Raw genomic sequence first — 22,853 nt, 5'->3', positions numbered from 1 at the left:
TTTTTTATTTTCATAATCTAACACGAAACGTGAATTCGGTTTTTACGTAGATAAATGTTAATCGCTTCGTGTTGCAAAGCAAATGAATATTCGAAGGTTCGTTCTTTTATGTTTGTGATACACTCAATGTAATATACTCAACGATTATTTGCTGTTAACAGTGTTACTATCTTACCCTTTGATGTCGAATGCTTTGATGAGTATACTTTGAAGCACTTCGATGGATGTTATCTGTGGGTCTACGCTGAATTTTCGGTATTCCGGCTGATGCCTTGTCTCGCATTTCTAAAGACAAATATATAAAACATTCAATCAATTTTTCTCATTTCTATCTTTATTTCGTTTTATTTTTCCAATCGAATTGTTTTCAATTCGTAATTCGAGTATCAAAGAATTACCGCTATTCTATATTGGCATAATTCTATTATACTTATCATGAAAAAATGCGATATATAAAATGTAATTGAATTGAATGTAATTGAAATTGAACTTTTTTTTTTTATCTTTTAAGAAGTATTAAAATATGTTATTTATTTTTTTCACATTTGTTAAAGAACACACGTTTCATTTTATTTTTATAACCATGATTTTCAACATTAAAGAATTGATGTCATTGTACTAATATATAACTTATAACATGATTGATAAAAGCAAAATAAATTATAAATTAGATAATTTATCGGACAATTTAGAAACATATACGATGAACGAAGATCGATAATTCGATAGTTAAAACTCAATAGTTCTCGAAATAAATTAGATAATCCATTTATGTGGTATGATTCAAGCAATATATTATAATATATAAAAATTGATGTGATTCCATTATAATTACGAAAAACGAATAAAATAAAACAAATAATTTATATAAATGCATAATATTGATAAAAATTTTGCTAGTGAGATAAATTAAAATTAATAATTTAAATAAATTATTATAAGTATTATAAGTTATATTATAATTATTATAAGTTATTATGAATTTTTTTTATTTTTATTAACTAGAAAGTTAGATTTAAACATTTCATCTTTATGGCGCTAACAAATCCAATAATTAAATAATTCAGAGGAAAACCTTGAATGGGAAAAACATCGATTATCCAAGCTAATAAGATAAATCCTTTTCTATAAGCGTCTTTTCAGATAATCCTTCTATGAGTATCGAAGTTACAAATATACTATAAAATGAAAATAAAACAATTTTAAAAAATGAAATTTTATTCTATGGAATAATGCAAGATAAAAATTAATTATAAATTTAAACTTTTATTTTATTTCAAATTCAGTTAAGTAAGTTTTTTTTTCGAGTCCCATTTTCATTAGATATTAATAAATCAAAGATGCACATTTCCATAGTAATTATGATTTTCATATCTTTTTTAAAATACAAACGCATAAAATAAAGAGTAACTTTGACAAAGTCCTCTCAAATGCTCTCTTCTCTATAAAATAAAATGACATCTAAATTGCAATATCAATCGATTTTCAATTGTATCAACAAAAATCAACTTTTTAAGTTCAAAAGAACTAGTTATATATATTATAATATATGAATTAAATATCTTTATAATTTAGTGATTTATAATAAAATCGAGATTCCCGAAGTTCTAAAGTTAATCTAGAAGTCTCAAACACAAGTACTATTACGAAAGCGTTGGAAATTGATGTAACATCGTATTGTATATCTTCTTTACGTAAGTTAACAATTGTAACAGATGTTCTATGCAATTGCATAAAACCATGTTATTCATACTTTCTTTAGCGATCAATTGAGCAAAACCGATCTGTTAGAGAAGACAATCGACAGGTCGTCGTATAAATGTAATTATATACTTCGAAAAACGGCTTAAACAATTGGTAATCTTTTGCTCCTTAATAGATCTTTATATTATACAAGCTAATCTCTCTGTAAATAGGAGTTAAGGATCGATACAACCAAATTTTACTTGCGAACCATTTGCCAACGAATATGAATGTCTACAGATCGTTTCAAAAAAAGAATCTTGTAATATAATTGAGGAGAAATAAAAAAAAATATATATATATTCTTCAAAATATATAATATATATATATAAACAATGATACGAATATTTATACAGTAGTATAAATAATAGATATAGATAATAATATAATTACAATTGTAATATAATAATTATATTTGAATAATTTTTAAACTGAATAATTTTATGTTTGGATGCATAATATTGATAAGAAAAGAATATTCATTTTTTATCATGTTTTCATTTGAAGTTATAAAAAGAAAATTTGTATAAACTTAGTGATTCCTAAACGATTGTTTTAATTACTATGTAAAATAATATTTAATGAATTGCAGATTTATTTATTTTTTTATGAATATATTATTTTTTTATAATATTAAGAAAAAAGACAATATTAATATTTTTACTGAATTTGAGAATTTTTTATGTATGTTTCTATATTACCTTTGATGTTTTTCATCCAATAATCTTTAAGTAAAATTATATGTTTTCGTATTGAAAAAAGAAACATTTATCAAATCTTCTTCTTTTTATTATTTCAAATAATTTTATATTTGTTTAAATACTAAAATTAATATCATATTAAAACTAATTTGTTTTTATTTTGTAAAAATTTTGCGAAATTTTTCTATTTTTTTATATAATAAGGGATCAATGTAGAGAAATGAAAAAAAAAATGCAATAAATTAATTCTGATTATATAACTAATAAAATAAGATTGATTTGATTTCAATCAAACAAATAAGCGGAATATGTAGTAGTTGATTTAACTAAATACGCGGCTTTGCTTACGTTGCTACTGGATTAGCTTGTTATGAAATTGCAAGCTGTTAAATCGATATATGGAATTGATAATGTAATTTATCGTCAAATAATAATTTTATCATTATGCGTAAGTCATTTAGATTGTCGATTAAATTTTCATAATTAATAATTAATAATTATTTTTTATTTTTTATTAATGAATTAATTTTCAAAAACATTTTGAATCATATTTATGAGGAAAATTTAATTGTGGCATTTTCATGCTAATTTACTAGCCTTAAATTGTTTGATTGCTGAACTACAAACTTAAAAATTTTTTTCTTTTATATTTCTCGAGATTTTCTGTATTATTTTATATCGCACATAAATATTGTATTTAGAATAAATAGCGAACATTAAATCGATCTATATTAATTTTATGAAATACGTTTGTTTTAACAGTATAAATTACATTAATATATATTATATTTAAATATATATTTAATTGCTTAATAACAAATTTGCGTTTATTTAAAAAAATTTAAGAAAATATAAAAATATATATATTTATATAAAAGAAAAATCAAATTAATAATATCTATAAAATTTATTATTTTATTTTTTTTTTATTAATTATGTTAGATATTATTATTTATTACTTTATTATATAGAATATTTAGAAATTTTCCATATCTAAAACTAGAATTAGTTGACAGTTAACTATTTAATTATATAAATCCATATCTAATTATATTTATTTTTGACTTTGACTTAAGGCATTGATCCAATTATATTATTTTAAATCTTGTATGAATTTGTTAACTTTTAACATTTAATGAAAGAATATTAAAAAATAAAAATTTACAGTTTAATAACAAATATTGTAATGGAATTATTGATATCTTTGAATTAAATATAATTCAATATTAACAAATTTTATTTTATCATTAATTTTTGTAAAATTAATTATTGCATGAAGAAATTCGAATTTTCAAACAATGGATATTAGATACAATTTATATGATTATTATACATATCTCGATGAAGACAGCAGTCTGACATCTGTTTAACATCTGAATTGTGATGAATGTCAAATATGGACGCTTGAAATGTATGAAAACGCGTTACGGGTATTTGGACATTTCTATCGCAATGCTGCAGGAATATTTTATCTGATATTCGGTGAAACAACAACGTATTTTAATTATTTTTACAGAACGTTGGTTATTCCAATTAAGGAGTAGCATATTCACTTTCTTAAAGCGAAACTGCACAAAAGATAAATATCGCAAAAACTTTCTATGGTTTACAATCATTTCTGATTGTAGAAATGAATTTATTTTATAATACAGGATTTATATTTCGATCATAAATAATATCGAATTTATCATAGAGTGCGCTTTCAGCATCATATAAAAACTTTAAATCATATCATTTTTTATATTACATTTGTTTCAATAAAATTATATATATTTTTTTAAATAAAAATGTCATTTAAAACATTATGTAAAAAATTTCATTTAAATAATGACTAATAAATTTAAAAGTATATTATTTTCAATATATATATTTTTTAAAAAATTTTCCACTATCATAGAAAAATTATTATTAGCAAAGTATTAATAATAATAAATTGTAATACTTTATTTTGTCGATAAGAATATCTTTATTTTTTATACTTTTTTGTGTGTAAAAATAGAAAATTATTCAAGAAGAAATTTCATTGAAATTTCATGAAAATAAATATTCATTGTATCAACAATGTTAAATATTAAATAAGATCTGTAAGATAAAACTAAAAAATAAACTATACCTTCACTTTGACACGCACAGCTTCTCTAGGACAACCAAACATTTTTGACGTTGATATGCAGGCTATTTTGTGCATACGAAAAGGACGCTCAATAATTCAAGATAATTCCAGATCCATCAAAATGTACATTTCCTCGAAGAAGTTCTCATAACACTGAACAAGATTCAACATTTCTATAGATAACAAATTTTTGCTAGGTTAATTCGTTTCACGCGACGCACAACGACTTAACTCGAAGCTTTCACTTCTTCTGGAGAGAAGCATATTAATTTTATCAGAATTTCTGTACCGTGTTTTTTAAAAAAATCGAGTTTTCGAATATGCAATAGTTAACACTTAATAAGAGAGTTTACAATTGTTGTGATGACAAGACAATATATTTTAACTGCTATCGATGATAATATGTTTCAAGATATTAATTTCAAGATTATTTCGCGCCTTTCTTGAGCTTTGATGAACAAAGATCTGTCGTTACCGCGACATCATTGACATAGCACACCGTGTTCTTATAGTTCACGTTTGATCAGTCGAAACTGTAGGTTTCTTTTTTTGTGAAAACCACTGACACTGGAAGGGATAGAGGGGGAGTTATTTCAAAACGTGACAAGCGGAACAAAGACGGATAGAAATGTCGAAGAAAATTAGTTACATTCGTGCGACGAAAAAGAGAAAGAGCAAGAATAAGAGAAACGAGAAAGCTGAAGTAAGTCACGTTTGATACCAAGTTTAACTTGCTTGCATATCGATTAATCTCGAACATAATAGAATATACATATAATCGATTCTTCGTCGTTCGATGTATCGCTATCGAATTGTTTTCTGATGTACATGAATATATTTCTATTTATGTCTTAATCTAATACTTATTACAAGAGACAAGAAAATTATTAAACTTTTTATCAGATACTTTTTTATTTTTCTATTTAGAAATAAAAATTGATAATGTTTTATATTTTATTTAAAAGAATTTATCAACGATTTGTAACGTGTTGCCATCTAACAATGATATATTAAATTACTTTTACAAGAATTTTTATTCTTATAAATAAAATCTTATTCCTTGTCTGTAGTTCATTTAATTCAGAATAATCTCCTAATTTTGAATCTAAAAAATTTTCTAAAAAAAGATAATTTCAATTCGATTTATAAATTAAAAAATATTAAACAGTTCAAATATAAATTGCATATTGCTTAAATTCATGTATTATTATATTAATATAAATATAAAAATATAAATTGATATTTTTTTTTTGAGCGCATAAATTTTGCGAAACAAGTATAAACAACGATAACAATAATAATAAGAGAAGGATAGAAATGGAATAAAAATATAGAAATTAGCGCCATCTCCAGAGTGCCGCAAATGAAACACAATATATAAGGCAGCAAATAATAAAAGACAAAGATAAGATAAGAATTGACTACCAACGCCATCTCTCAGATATCTTTTCAAAAGTAAGATAAGGTAGGGCAAGAATTGAGGATTAGCGTCATCTTTCGATGTTCTATCTTATCTTATCCTCAAAAAGATATCTTTAGTAATCAAGAGATGGCGTTGATGATTAATTCTCACCCTATCTCTATCTTTATCCAATTATTTTCTATCCTTTCTTTATGAGTTTCATTTGCGGCACTCTGGAGATGGCGCTGATTTCAATATTTTTACTTTATCTCTATCTTTCTCACTCTCTACTCTCCTTATCTATACTTTGCTCTTGGCGCGTGATCACAAATAAGACACGAAACGTCAATTGGACACACTTTCATCATTTTTCTTTTAAAATTTTCTTTATTCTTTAATTTTTAAAATACAAAATATAACATTTTTTACAAATAGAAATATAAATTATTATATATTATTATTATATATGTATAAAAATAACAGAAGAAAAAATAATAACGATAACAAAACGCTGATAAATTATTTTAAGCAAACAAAACACGAAATATATTTATGATAGATGTTTTTATTTTCTTTTTTTCCTGCAATCCGGAAGAAAAACAGATAAAAATACTTTCGACTGGATGGTAAAAAAGAAATGGATAAATATAGGAATAAAAAGACGTCGATGGCCACGCGGCCAAATAATTCTGGTCGTCGAATCGTAGTTTTCCGTGAATTGCATGGCCCATTGTACACACGGGTTTGTACGTCGATCGGTAATGCGATTAAATTACCATCTTTATTGCTAATTTACCATCTACTAACCTTATTTTACACCTTCATTCGTGCTATTCCAGTGGAAACGAAATAATCTCCTCTTTTTTTTTTTTTTTCTTTGCTTCAAACCTTTTTCAAGCGGAATTACAACAAACAAATTAATTAGCATTAGAATGAAAGAAAAAAGTAAAAAAGAAAAATCAAATATAACGGTAAAATCATATTAATATTGTTGATTAAAAATTTAAAATGTTGAAAATATTATACAATTTCTTGGTTTACATCGAATACACAATGATTTCATTTTGCGCGTATCAGAATCTGTTAGAGTATAGGGAGAGCAAAATCGTCGAAGCAAGCGTATTATCCCCGACAACCTCGATCTAGCGTTCAAGGCACAAAACAAAGATCGACAGCACGGCCAGAATCTCGAGAACGTTGGTGCACGAATAAAAATATATTTGCGATTCCTGTCTCTTTCCTTATCCGTTTATACCCGTATCGCTCTTCTCAAATTCTCACTTATTCTACTCTCACTTTCACGCTACGCAATTACGAGATACAATCGTGGAGAAACGGGGAGGGAGGGGGAAAAATATTCCCATCCTTCAAGATTTCAAATGGGAGATAAGCCTCGAATATATTCTTTCCTTTTCTTTTTTAAATCTTCGACCTTCGTCTTCGATTCGAACGAATTCTCGCGACAATGGGGGAATTTCTCTCTCTCTCTCTCTCTCTCTCTCTCTCTCTCTCTCTCTCTCTCTCTCTCCCTCTCCCTCTCCCTCTCTCTCCCCTCCTCCTCCCCGTAAAAAAGTAAATTCGAAGCTTTGAAAAGGAAACGTATTAGAGGGTATATCAATCGAATCGCGGCATATCGATAGCAATTTATTTCGTGCAGCCGGGTGAAAAGGTGAGGTTGCCGCGCCGATACCGAATTTTTCTCTTCGTGAGATTGAATTGTTGGGCTTTATCGGATGGTTAGCCCGGTTTGTTAGCCCCGTGTTAGCGTTGGAATATAACCGGAATATAAATGAGGTGAAGAGTAAAGCGGGACGATTTCCTGTCCCTGTATTCATGTTATTTAATACACGTCTGATCTAATCTAATTATTTTTATCCATACGTGAATAATTTCGCGTATTGAAATTATAATCCAAAGTGTCAAGGTAAATGGGAAAAATATTTAAGGAAAGAAATTCGTGTCTGAAATCGTTCGCAATAAGGTTTCACAAATTAATTGAACGAATTGTTATGGAACAGAAATTATGGAGTTTATAGTGTGGTAATAACATTCCATGGAATATTATCGGGTTTACGAATAGCGCTACTAAATTTCAAATTCTGGTGACGTGCATATATATATATTATATATTCTATATTCTGGTATTTCGAATTATACGCGTGTGAATTTAGATGAGAGATAAATGTTATATTAAAATATCGATAAACATTAGAGTAATATAAATGTATTCGTGCAAATGAATATTTTTATATAACGAAAATTTTTTTTCACGTTAATAAACACAAGCGCGCATACAGACACACACACACACACACACAAAGAAACGAATATTCACCGCTTATTAAGCTGGAAATCAAATATTCTTATCCTCTTCTCTACAATTTTATCTCGGGACGAATAAATACTCGAAAGAGAGTAGACGTATAACGTGGCAGTAACATCAGCCCACATTGATCAGACGCTCGAGCAAATAAGTAAACCAATTGTGTCTTAGCAAATCGTAAATATCGAATCTCTGTTTAAAATTTTCTTTTCCAATGAAATAAATCACCGCTCTCTCTCTCTCTCTCTCTGTACATTTATTAATATCTTAATAAAACAACGAAGGAAAACGTTGAAACGATTAATCCGATTTTCGATTTAATCGGCTTACTTACTCGAATCCGTGTGTTTCAGACGACACTGTTAAATTCTCCTTTGGAGAGTTTCTTCTTAGGAAACCGAGACTTGGGAACACGGCGCACCACACCTCCCGCCCTCTGTGCGACGGCCTACAAACATCTTAGCCTTTGTGATAGCTTCGGTAAACTCGGCTAAAATTCGAGCGTTCCCAAAAGCATCGCCTGTATTAGGCAAACACGTTCGACAATTAAGGCTGCAAAACTTGTACCCTCGAAACGCGAAAGGGATTCCATTGCTTTGAGAAATTTGCAAGATAAAGGGAATAGAGACGAGGGGAAGGATCAAAGTAATTTAAAAGATACGAAGAATTCGATTTTTCATCTTCAATTTTTTATGGAGAAAAATGTAATTATGGTTTAATTCGTTGAAAATTCATTTTGATAATTTTTCTTTTTTTTCTTTTTTTTTTCCCCTTCACGTTCTCGGTCGGCAAAGTTGCGAATTTCGACGACGATAAATTAACGCGAATGGAATGGAATAATTTATTTCAGTGCATCGCAAGACAGAGTTAAAACCGCAACAGCCAACTTGGCTGTAGTTGTGCAAGATGAAAGTGGCAGTGTTCTCCGGATCTGTGAAAACCTCTTCTTGGTGAAATCAACCTCTTGAAATTTCGCGTTTTTTTTTCTTTTTTTTTTTTTTTTTTGGCAATTAAAACTTTTCCAAACAAATAATACTTTTTACTTTTAAACATAATTGGGCAACTAACTCGTTGAAAAAGAAAAGTAATTAGTTGATAAAATTTCGAATTAAAGTCACTTTAAATTAATTACTCGATTTAAAATGCTACGAATAATAACATTTGTTCGTATCATAGTCGACTCGAATCGAATAATAACGTAACTTGAGGTAACTTTATTCCCAACTTTATCCTTTTAAATGAAACTAACAATCGCCAAATACGTACACACTTTTCAAATCGAATCAATAATTTTTCCCTTCCAATTAGCGTACTCGCGGCAAACTCTTTCCTTCACAAAGAAAAGAAAAACCAGATCGCGCCTCTCTTTCTCGACAAAAACTTTCATCATCGGCGAATTATTCAGGCGAAAGTTCACCTAAAGTGGTCCCGGTTGACTCGTAGTTTAACGCATTTCGCTCCTCCTCGCTCTTCGCTCCACTCCTCCCTACCTTTTGGATGCATTTTTTTCGAACTGCTTTTTCATCCAGGCTGGTCCATCCCCTGCGTCACGTATCAAAACGGTTCTCTCCATTCACGGAACAACTCCCTCTCCAACTTTCCAGCAGGAGGAGGAGGAAGGGTGGAGAAGGGTCTGGACAAATCTGTTGCGAGTTGAATGGACGTGGATCCTCTTCCCGAATCGTCCGCGAGAAAGGGATAGGAGGGGGGGAGATGCGCTGCTTTAACAAAATTTTTCCTACCCGTGTTTTTTTTCATCCACGTTTCAACGGCGTTCCAACACCGTTTTCCAAGCGTGTTATGCGCGCGAAAAAGAGCAACCCTCCCTTGCTGGTCCCGTTTCGTTTCGAAGATCTCAAAAAAAAAAAAAAAAAAAGAAAAGAAAAAGTTTAGAAAAAAATCGAAAAATGAACGTTTCGACGGCCTTTATTGTTCCTCTTTCTAACGTTTTTAAATTTTCGAGTCATCCATTATCGATCAAACCAACTTCCAAACTAATTCAAAATCCAGATAGTTTGGTAAGCTAAATTTCCATTATTGAATCTAAAAAAAAAAAAGAAAAAAATCGTCAAATTAAATTCCCTCTTCTCGAAGCAACAATTTCTTCTTTATTCGTCTATTTTCAAGATCGACGACAATTTGCTTACAACAATTACTATCCACGATAATTATTGCACATGTAACGAACGTAACGTGTCCGGCAAACAAATTGGACGATGGCAGGGACGAAAAAAGGACGCGATTCACGGAATGGTTGGAAAATTGACACGTCGTGCCGGTTCATTGATTCTCCCTTCGCCTCGCCTATCACGCCTCTCTTTTTCGCCTATCACTCGCGGCGTTGCGTTATTACGTGTTCAATTTCGCGGTTCAAGTAATTTCCCTGAAAGGCCAATGCGATTTTCGGACGGATGGACGTCGGGCAACGTTTACATACACCCTTCCTTTCCCTCCCCTCCCCTCCTTCCGCGTACACGACGGTATCTTATCGATTAGTATACTTAAGTATAGTTAATCGATTGCGCAATTATCTGTGGACAACAACTCGTCGGTTCGAGGATGAGAAGAAAGGTGTAACGATATATTTTTTTTTTTTTTTTTTTTTTTTTTTTTTAATTTCCTCGAAACGAGAAACTTTGACGTGTTCATTCGTATATATTATTCGTTATTATTGTTTTCTTCTTTTCTTGTCATTGAACGAGAAAAAAAATGGGAGGGGGAGGGGAGGGGAGGGGAAGGGTTTATTTGAGGAAAAATCACGTTAATCTTGACTTGATCTTGACTTGATCCTCTCGTTTAAAATCAAACGAGAAATTATGAGGATATTCGATGGAACGATACTTTTTATGGAACTTTTTTTCGAATCTTAAAATTTTTTTTTTCCTCTTTTCTTCTCAAAAATATTTTATTCTTCAGATATTTGATTCCGTTCTCTTTCGCGGAGAAATTTCCCGCGAGATATTTTCGATGAGAACGAGAAGCGAGGCGAAATGTGAAATGGATTAATCTTAAATGGTGATCAGTTCTGAAAGCACCCTTTAATTGATTACTGGCGTCACCGAATGACGTTGGTGGGCGCAAAGGTCAAGGTCAAGTCTTACACCGGATTATAGGGTGCGTCGAACAATTAAATGATGGATTAATGGAGTTTCGCTATTATCTTTTGCCAACATTGTACAATTACGCCAATTATATCGAGTAAGTTTCTAGAATAATTTACAAGATTTTGATCTTGTATCTTGAATCATCGTGGCTCTTTTCTAATTTACAGTTACAAACAAACATACTTACAAAATTAAATTTGATCCAAATTAGATCCATTTAACGATCCTGCAAAGGTATTAAAAAATTACTTAACAATTATATAGTTTAAATTAGATATCGTTATCTGGTTAGAGAAAAATTTATTATTTTATTTATTTTAATGTTAATTTATAAATATTAACATCAACCAGTCAAGACACAAAAATATTTTAATCGTTTAATGCAGAACTTTTTTCTAATTTAGTGTTCTCTATCTTTGATCCAACGTCGATTAAATCATCTCGTTATAATAACTTCATTGGCACAACATTAATGTAGCATAGATATTATTTGTTTAATTCGTTCAACCAGATTATTTCATTCAAGTTTGCTCGAGTCGTCCACGCTTGTATAAAACTTACACGTGTCAGTAATAATCCGATAGGTTATCTCAAGGAAATTTAATTCTTAATCGTGCAAACGATTTGGGTTTCGATTCGTTTGTAGATATTTGTTAAAAAGTTTACACGTGACGTATTATTATTATTATTATTATTATTATTATTAACCAGAAAAGCCCTTTTTCGATTCTCTTTTATTACATTATTCGTTGAATTCGTTTCAACAATTTTCGACACATTTGCGATCACGTTCGAAAAAGAGAATGAATAACGAGTTTAACTTTGTAATAATTGTATCTTCTAATAAATCATCGCTTTGAATTTAATTTACGCGTTGAATTTAATTTCTAGCGAATATTACGTTATTCTTTCGATCCGAAATCGAGAAATTCGAGAAGGAAAATTCATCGGTACGCTCTTTTTAGGTTATGTACTAATTTTTGTATTCGAAAGAAAGTTTACACAAATTCCGATTTTCATGATAATTTTACGATACAGTGAGAACGAAAAATGTGTACTTTATATGGGAATATAAACATGATAAAGGATTCCGTTGGAAAATTTAATATATTTAAAAACAACAACGTTTCGCGTTACGTTTTGAATTACAGAATGTCGCGAATGTCACCGTTCGCGCAACATTTAACCGTGCATATTTAAATTCCTTTCCGCTACATTTCATCGCGTGAAAAGGAGTTGGCGAGTAGAAGATTTCTTCCCAGAGGGAAAATATCACAATTTAAGGGAAAAAACATGTCCGGATCCACGCGTTTAAGTTAACCGAGTTGCGAGGTTGGGCACACTGGCAAAAGAGCGGTCGCTTCTGCCAGTTTTAACTCGCAAAAGATTGTGGTGGCGCGCTATCGATTCCAGTGCAAGAAAATTCGCCACCGTTTATGCTTTTAATTTCCACATGTATGTTTAAATGGCGTGTTATTTTTCATTTTTAAAATATTCAATTCAAATCGTATAATTGAGCGGAACAAATAAAATGGAATGGAACGAATAAAAATCACTTTGAATAAAATAAAGAATTTACAATATGCGGTAAATTTCACGTAATAAAAAATAAAATTTTTTGACAATATTTAAAATAAATAAAGATTCATTTTGTCCTTTTTGAAATCATTTTATATTATCTTCGTCAATTTGTTATTTATATCCAATGGAAAAAAAATCTTCAGTTTTAAATGAACAACGTTGTTGAACAACGTTGAGTATTGCATAAAAGACAAAGAAAATTGCGATAAATTTGATAAAATTCGAATTGAAATGTCCGGAATAAACTAATAATTTTTAGACATACATTTTTTTGTAAAAAATATCGAATCGAATCCGTATGCATTAAAAAATATATAAAATTTCATTTATAAAAAAAAAAAATTGATTTTTATGCGACTTTTACATCGTAACCTACTGCTTTCCAATGACATCATTTCAACTTCCATTCGAAACATTTTTCACTACAACTATTAATAACAAAAGCACAAATATGAAAATCGAACGAGACATCTTGTATATTGGAAGAAATAATTTCTTGTCAAATAAACGTTCTCATCACATGTCAAACGCATTTTACGTAAATAAACACGACTCATTTCGATTCGAAACAACATCGGGCAATTAATCGATAATCCGATGATTCGATTGAAATTACAACATTCTCAAACATTTCTCCTTCTGGAGTTAATTAATTCCAACAACAACTGCATCGTCGAGTTTTCGTGTCACTCGACGTGGAAACCAATCATCGAATCACGTTCGTTACTACTTCTTCTTCTTCTTTCTTCTTCTTCTTCTTTTTTTTTTTTTTTTAATCAAAAACACGTGTTTCGCGATTATTAATCTCTCGGCTTCAAAGCGGACGGGCTATCAATTTCAATTTGAAAGCATTTTCCGCGTGAATCTCGCGTGTTCCACGATTTTCGGCCGCCTCAACGATGATCCACGTGAACACTGAACTTAGTAACGTGGCGTATAATTGGATGAAATCAAGCTGTGCTCGAGCAACGAGCCGGCGTCTCTCGAAAGACAAAGGCGTGACCCGTTTTAGGGTTTTATACACACGCCGTTGCTCTTGCAACGACACAATCGATACATCGCTGTTGCGTCCACCAAGAGCGTGTGCACAACTTCTCGTTATCCGCGTATCAGATATTGAAACGAAGATGAAACTTCGTTCGTACGAAGTTTATTATTCTCAAATTTCTAACATCTATTGTCTGAAATATCGTCAGTTCTATTTGTACGATGTAGAGATGTATATCCTATCCGCGAGGGATTATAAGTAAAAAATTAATTCACGAAGAATAAAAAACAAGTAAATTTAAATTCAGTCTAGTTGTTGCAAAATTCTTTCTAAATTTATAATATTTTGATTACGTCATTATGCATTTTAGAGAAAATGTTTCGTGAAACATTCTGTTAATTGAACGAAAAATGTTAATAGGTTCGTATAAAATTAAACACAATACAATAGAAATTTTGCAATTGTTTTTTTTTTATTATAAAATAAAAAATACGATGTATGCATTTATTAAATGTATAATGAAGGAAAAATTGATCAAATTAGTAAAAGATTTTATCTTTGATCCTTCGAAGAATATTGTTTTGTCATTTTCGTACATTGAATCGTTGAGTGATTCAATTTCTATAGTTCATAGAATGTTGAATATACATATTACACGCATGAGGTCAATGTATTTATTCTTAGACACGCGATTAGAGGAAATGAACTGTGAATTTTTCCCTTTCGTGATAATATTACACCCATGACGAGTTATTATGTAGCGTAGGCTCTACGAGCTTGATAATTAATCATCATGATCGCGAGATCTTGAAATCTTGAAATCTTCCATACCGTGTATGTATCTATGTACTTGATATACGTTTTTTCATTAACGATTCTGTTTAATTTTTACACATCTATCATGCGAACAAACAATTTGCCAGCTTGAAACCTTCGATTAATTTTTTCTAGAAAGAGCGAAAATCGAAAATTTAAAATAACTTTTATTCCAAATTTTTGATCGTGCAATCACACAGATTCCTATCGGTTAGCATGATTCGTACAATTGTCACGTGAAACTTTCGAATAATGAATTTTTATGGAAATTGAAGAGTATGAAAAATTACGATGCGATTTAAATATCGGAAATCGAAAATTTAGAATAACTAAATCTTTCATTCCAAATTTTTAAATGTGCAATCACACAGATTTTTATCGTTTAGATAATCCTTCACGATTCGCCATATCCATCGTACAATTGCAACGTGAAACTTTCGAATAGTGAATTTTTATGGAAATTGAAGCGAGTGAAAAATTCGAATACGATATGATTTAAATATCGAAAATTTAGAACAACAAAATCTTTTATTCCAAATTTTTAACCGTGTAAATACACAGATTTACTTTGGCATGTTTCGTTATGTTCGTCAATTCTTGGACATCCTCGAAATACGTAACAAAATCGGGATGAGACAATTGACAATTAATATTTCTCTCGCGTGAAACGAAATGTTGCAAATATAAACGTTGATGTTGCAACGAAGGCTAGATTGAAGACTTGGTGCTTTCGTGTAACTTCGTGAAATCTAGAATCTTAATGAGACGAGAATCCATTTTCCTTCCAGCTATGATTGTCCTCTCGAAAAGGGATAAAATTCTTAGCGCGATAATAGACAAACGACAATTGAAACAACGAGCAACGTGGTTGAAGAAATAAAATGTGCACAAATTCCCAGCTCAGTCTTTGTTCCGCTTCTTGGTTTTCCATTAAAATTTCAATTTAATTGCTATGATCTATCTCTACATGCGCACGAATAATCGAGAAAAGCGAATAGAGGATAATGGTAATATTCTGTAAAAAAAATTTCTCCGTTTCTCATAATAATTATTTGCAATTTAATTGAAATAAATTTAATATAGAATATTAAGTATAGGTTTGCTTTTTCTCCTTACGACCGATCATTGACTTTTGCTACGTAACAGAGATGTGAAACTTTGAAACTTATTTATCGTTAATTTCGATTGTATTATATCTTACAAAAATATCAAAGATTCTGAATATATTTTCATCTTTATATTGGGAATTTTATTTTAACCGATTTCTTGATTCAATTTCTTCGAGTTCATCTTTCAGAAAAGATTTACCTCAAAATTACCTTGAAATTAAAAAATTGTTTTTCAAAAAGAAGGAAATCGTTGCAAATTTCAATCTTTTCTGAACGCTGGAACGAAGAAGGAATATCCTCTTGAGATTTGTTATTCAATACTAAGAAGTAAAGAAATTAATTTCTAATAATTTTAATTTAAAAATGATATAATTATTTTCCACATTTTTTTTATCTCTCCAATACTGTCGAAGACGCTAAATATACGATAGGTCGTTTCGACTCCATTATTTCTCACTCGAGAGCAAAAATATATATCTTTTCGGCCAAATGGTCCCTTGATTTCGAATTCGACCACGCCCCACCAATATATAAACGATACGAGGGAAAAATTTCGAAATACACAGTATAAATTTCCAAATTCTTGAGACAGTTGGCAAAATTTTCGAAACTCTGTTAAACCTTCTTCAGCGAAAAACGCTGAATCGATAACATTGGTTTGGGAACGAACCACTCGATATCCGCGTGGAATAATAAATGACAATTTACTTTCTGAATCGAATCAAGAGATTGGGTTGTGTGTAGGGGCGAGCAACAAGTTGCAAGAAGATCATTAAATCGATATCATTAATGAAAACTGTGTAGAAACACGAATTCTCAGACACGATGTTTTCCATTCAGTTTTTCTTCCTTTTCCTTCGATCAGCGATAATCTCGCTGATCCTCAATCTTTCCCGTATAAATTATTCATAAATCGTAGTCGAGGCCTTCTTTCATTAATTATAGTTAAAAAAAAAAGATTAAGAGGATTCATGATTTTCAGTATTTCTCGCGTTTGTAGTAAAATTAAGTTTCAACGTATTTAAAAAAAATGTAACAATTTATGTATTACATTCTTTATCTTATTATCTTATTATTTTTTTCTTATCGTTTGGTCAAGCAAACTCTTGACTCATACGAGTTAAATTAAAAACGTCTTTGTAAAACACTTGTACATAAATCGCAATATATTTAAAATTCTACAATATTTGGAAATATTCGTCGAGATAAATATCGAGGAAACATAAGAATGCATAAGAAAAACACAAATACATAGATAAGTATACACTTTAACGATTGATAAAGTTGTTATTAAATTTGAAAAAAAATTTTCCTCAATTAAACATTTTTTTTCAATAGTTTCATCACACTTTGTCGTTAATTGTTAAAAATAATTTCGCTCATTTTAAAATCCTACCATTCCCACCAACGAGTTAGAAGATATTTAAAAAAATTATTTACATCCCGGAAACAATTCTCCATTTCCTTCCTTCCCCCATTCAGTTTATTTTTCCGCTTCTTCGATCTTCATCTCATTCTCTTCTCGGATGAACAAGAAGCCGTTTGGCTTCTTTTCTTTCCTTTTTTTCTTTTTTCCTCTTTCTTTTTTTCGTTCGGCATTCTTAAGGGAGAATTCATAGCTCACTTCATTCAACGATTTACACCGTCCCTTAATATGTATTACGTTACTTGGCATACAATATGAACGTGACTACCCACAGAGGCGGGCAAGTGCACGTCCCCGGACAAAAATGAATTATTAATAGACACGCGAGACCTCAAAAGAATTTTTATGGAATGCGATGCTACGTGTTTGCCACGACTTGTTGCATAATATTTACAATCCGATAGCTGCTCACTCTTCTAAATTTCTTTTTTTTTCTTTTTCTTTTTTTTAAATTTATAATAAATACCTTCCTTGAAAAATTTCGTGACGTGATCTTCTACGTGATCAGTATCTTGTGACTGTTTTAAAAAAATATTATACTCTCTTTGATCACTCTTTTCTCCCATTCAGAGCGATACATCATTATTTCACATCTCTCTCGTATCGACGTCTCTTTCGTCTCTGAAACTCTGAATTTTGGAAAAATCCCAAGAAATTGTAACAATAATAATAACCCGTCGATTTTACGTATAAAACTCGAACTTTTTAAGGAGACGCGAAAATTATCGCGTAAAAAAAAAAAAAAAAGAAAAAGAAAAATAGAAAATGCAGGAACATTGTTAGGGCGTTGAAACGATAGTCGACCAAACGAATGGTTTAATCAACGTTCGGATATCGATTGGTGGGGGAACGTGACGAAGAAGACTTGGGGCGAAAGCGGCGAACAAAGAGCGGCGGAGAAGTTCGGTGATAAATTAAAGAGTTCTCCTCAAATTATCTTCCTTATTAGTGGCGGTAATTTTTAAATTATCGATGACTCGTGCTCTGTTGGCAACGGGGGAGGGATGGCCTGGTCTGTTCTTATCTTTCTCGTTATTGCGAATGACGGCGCGTTAATAACGGAAAGGGGGAAAACTCGTAAACGTTAACCAGACGTTTGAGTACATCATATATATCGTACAAGTTGTAAGATCTTATTTGTTTCAACGTTAAGAATTTTTAAGACAGATAAAAGTATCACCGATAAAAAATTTATCTAGAATAAGAAAGAGAGTGAGGGAATACGGATAATGTTACGGAAGGAAAAAGTTTCATTCCCGAAGATTGAGGACATTCCAGCCAGAGACAGTGGTAAATGATATAAGCTGGGGAAGAAAATTGCGGCAGGTGAGCGAATTCGACCGACGTCATTTATTAAACTACCCTTGTTTGGTTAATTCTCCTCCTCGAAAATCTTGCTCTAAAACATTCTCGCGTACCGAAATTAACCAAATTTCACCCCTCTTCCCCCTCCTATTTTTTTTTACTCGCTAGATAAACAGGAATGAACGTGTATTTTCTTTTTTCTATTCTTCCTAGTTCGAAAAAACGTGAGCTCGTTTCCGCAGATAGCGCAGTCACTATTGAAAAAAAACTCCAAGTCTTCCAAGACTTCGAAACCGAAGAATTCCAACTTTACTCCCCGTCCCTAAATTTAACTTTAAGGCGACCTAACCTAAACTAACCGATCTAACCAAAACTAACGTCCCAGTGTCAGTGTCCAAACTTTTTCGTTCCTCTTTATTCCTTTCCAATTCTTTCGAGGAATTATACATCCAACACGGATTCTCTCTTTTACCACGTATATCCATTTCTTCCATCCTCTTTCACCTTTATTAAATAAATTTATTCGAAGATAAATCAATTCGAAATCGAAATTCATTCATCGAAGAGAAAAGCGCATCGAATAAAAATGAACGAGTCCGCTTGTTTCGAAGCAACTCGAGCAAGGGTAGTCTCTTCTACAGGGGGGTGGGTGGATAAAACGGTCACGAGGTTCGTCGTGGAAAGGCAATCGGGATATTAAATACACGAGTGTCCCTGTTTTATTATAACTCCGCAAGAAGGTAAGGAGTAAGGAGGAGGAGGAGAGAGGGAAGGATTGTCGAGGAGCTACGTCAGCTTCGTGTTCCATTTCATGGGCAGCGTAGGACGAGGAGGAGATCCGTGGAAAAGCGGAACAATAAGCACTGGCTGCGAGGACGAGGAGACGGCGACTTATTAATCAACCTTTAGGGATCGTCCGCTGGAAGAAAAGGAGCGAGGGAGGGGGGAGGAGAGGGAGAGAAGGAGGAGAGAGGTGGAATGAAGAAGAAGGGTAAAGAGTTTCCCGTAAGGCCATCCAACTTTCTACGATATTTCTGTGGTTCATTAATGGTTTCCACTTTGAGAGAAAACGAACGAAGAACGGCCCTTTTCTTCGTTCCTCGTTCTGTTTTCCTTTCCTTTTCACCCCAATATTTTTTTTTTTCCCCTTTTCCTCCTTTTTTTTCTTTCCACGATGCGAAGATTCTTCTGGAATAGATGATCAGATGAGACGATCATTCGGTGTATTTATCTATTTTGACATTCGGATTTTAATGAAGGCACGTACAATGTTTGAGCACGTTAATTATTTTAAAATATTTACAATCATTTTTCTTTTCGTTTTCAATTCTTTTGATTGAATCGAATCTCGTTTTAAACAATGGCAATTGTTTGGCTTTGTATATTTCAATAATAATTGTAATTTCTCGATGTTTATTATTCGCGAAAAGGTCGTGGTAACAATTAAAATTTAGAATTCTTTGAACGAAATAAATTTTACTTCGTTAATAAAAAGAAAAGAGTAAAACTCCTTTCCGTTATATATATATTTCTAAAGGAAAGAATATCAATGGAATTTTTAGTATCAAAGAGGAATAGTTACGTTATTTCATTCTTTATCCGTGTAATACCTTTGTCGAATAATAATTCACGTGAAATTTCACGAGGACGAGAAACTAAAAGGAAGAGACATGCCTATACGAATTTTAATTAAATTAGATGCGATTTTATTCAAAGGGAGAACGCGAAAATCATGCTTTGTCTCATTATATTTTTGATTATACTCTGGTGAGACCAGATAATGCAATTACGTATCCGACAATCTATAGTCCCGGTTACAATTATATTTTATTGCTAATTACTATCCTTCATTCTTTCAAAAGAGAATTCTTTGTTCTGCTAATTTCCATTGAATCGAAACATTGATACAACTTTACGTTCATAATTAAATATGCAACTTTTCTGCAAATACCTGATTCGAACCAATCAATTCTAATAAAAACACGACGAGTTCATTTTTATCAATAGATATACTTGATTACGTAGATTTCATTCAGAATCTTTATCTTTTGATACTTTTGATTATTTAAAACTCTTGATTATTTATAAAATAACATAGCCGGAGTATAAAAATATCGAATATATTTCTTCTCTCAGTCGCTCCAGTCAGAATACCCTTTTACATCTCTCGCTCATTTTTATTTTAATTCTTTTTTGACCATGAAATACCGTTAGATCAGATCCAGGAATTTCAGGGAATTGAGAAGAAGATAAAAGAGTCGATTATGAATTATTGCTCAATAATTGGGATTATTGTTTGGATGTAACGTGGTTAGATGGCAAAGGAAATACTGACCACTATTCGCTGTAACTCACTCTTTGTTACACGTGATCAAAAATTCCACAAGCAAGATGCGTCGAGTGATCAACTCGAAAAACTCTTACACCTTTCGATGCACAGAGATTCAAAAGGACGAAGAGGAAATTTTGAAGAGCGCAAAATAATAAGAGGATGGAAGCGGACAAAAATTCATGATTTTTCCTTTCTCGCGTTCCAGATGACGTTTCCTCCGCTTTCCTAGAGCTGGATTGTTCGATAAGTTCAAAGGGAGGGAGGGGAAGAGGAGAGGAGAAGACGGAGGCAGAAATGGTTTTATTGCCACGAAATCTGGGAACTATTGCCGTGGAACGAATTTCTGGCATCGAGCCCTGGCCACGGCACGCTTCTCTCGGATACCGTTAAACTCTTTCGTTCGTTTCACGATTCGTTTCACCCCCTCTTCGTGACCACGACACGGAAGGTTGAAGGAAGGAACGGGCGAAGTAGCAGATGCGATGATCGACGGATGGATCCATCTCTCCCACGGGAGCCCTTGTGTTCTTTCTCCACGCGATCTACTCCTCCACCTTCTCCACCGTCCAATGTTAGTTCCAATTAGAGACATCTTCTCTCTCAGACGATTGTTCGTCTCTTGCTAATTTGACGAGATTCGGTTAGTTGGACGTTGAATTATAATTTTAAAAAATATCGTGGCCAGTTGATGGATAACAGAGTTGGATATTAATTAATTAAAAATTTCATGGAAAATAAATATATTATAGTTGATCCATTTTTCGTATAACGACCTCGACCGTTTGCCACTACAATTATTTTCGATTATGTATTTGGGAATAATTATAAATAATTATTGGAGTAGCTTAAAACGAAATAACTTTATTCGATATAACTTCAACTATTAAATTTTGTCCATCACTGGTTACAAATTGATTAGATTTAACAGTTTTTTGACATTTCTGTTTTAGTTTGATCTTCGAGACTTTTGTGATTGAGGTTTGGTCAATACGTTGTTTAATTTTTTTTTTTTCTATATTAAGATAGTCGGTCAGATTATATATTTTTTTAAGTTTTCTTCAGTATTTATTTTTATCTTTAAAAAGTTTGGTTTCCTCAAGAGGAATTTAAAATCAGCTTGATTGCAAAAATAAATCAAATCAAGGAGTCGCAAATTGAATCGTGGAACTTTTGAAAAGATTAGAAAAACGTGATCCAATTAAATAAAGTATAATTTGTTCCCAGCCCGAAAATAAAGTGTTTTATTAAAAATTTTGCTTCGTCCATAAAAGTTAAAAAGCGTTTAAAATCTTGCACTCGTTGCATTTAATATTGTTTCTTTGAAAGAAGAAAAAAAAACATACATAATTTCAAGAGATAAATTACTTTGTTGGAAAATTACTATCATAAAAAGCTAGCTTTTGTTCACCTTCTTCAACTAATTAACTTCCAAACAATTCCAATCTTCACATTCAACCGCATCTGCCTTTTTCTCCAACAAAATTAACCGAATCTTTTATACAATCTTTTTATACAACGCTTTGGAGTTTTTTCTTCTTCTTCTTCTTTTTTTTTTTTTTTTTTAGACATAAAATAGGCAAAATTAACGGTAATGGATCGAGTGTAAATTACATTACCGTGAATGGCCACGTGAAAATTTTTTCAGTCCTCGAGAGAAAACCTGCCCCGCAGATGTGCATGCGCCAAGGAGATGGAACGAAGTTACCAGAAAGTGTAATGAGATTCCAGGAAATCTACCCTTCCACCACGTCCCTATCGTCCATTTTACGTGCCGTTTTGCGCTCAGTGTACGAAGAAAACGGACGATGCCACTGGAATATTTTTTTTTTTCCGATCATAATTGAACATTATGGAAATATTATTGTTTATTATTATAAATAAATGCGAAACAATGTTTTCTCCATGATTAA

At 31.4% G+C, this 22,853-nt stretch overlaps 1 protein-coding gene and 1 long non-coding RNA gene across 2 annotated transcripts in view; one reads left to right on the top strand and one right to left on the bottom strand.

Moving 5' to 3' along the window:
- Nucleotides 1-5,290, bottom strand: part of LOC100871036 (TBC1 domain family member 25) — a 10,954-nt gene extending 5,664 nt beyond the window's left edge. Inside the window, exons 1-2 of the mRNA XM_003695478.4 lie at nucleotides 4,558-5,290; nucleotides 176-285 (exon numbers count right to left, since the gene is read on the bottom strand). Coding sequence (XP_003695526.4) covers nucleotides 176-285; nucleotides 4,558-4,632 — 185 coding nt within the window. The 5' untranslated portion in view covers nucleotides 4,633-5,290. The remainder of the gene's footprint in view (nucleotides 1-175; nucleotides 286-4,557) is intronic.
- On the top strand, nucleotides 5,028-22,853 carry LOC147657018 (uncharacterized). Its single transcript, XR_015293295.1, has 3 exons — nucleotides 5,028-5,260; nucleotides 21,149-21,514; nucleotides 22,589-22,853. It is a non-coding gene; the product is annotated as an uncharacterized LOC147657018 (long non-coding RNA).

Source organism: Apis florea, unplaced genomic scaffold, assembly GCF_048593485.1.
Source record: "Apis florea isolate Af1SG1 unplaced genomic scaffold, ASM4859348v1 contig_3367_pilon, whole genome shotgun sequence".
NCBI classification, from domain to species: domain Eukaryota; kingdom Metazoa; phylum Arthropoda; class Insecta; order Hymenoptera; family Apidae; genus Apis; species Apis florea.
This window is presented reverse-complemented; position numbering and strand designations above follow the sequence as displayed.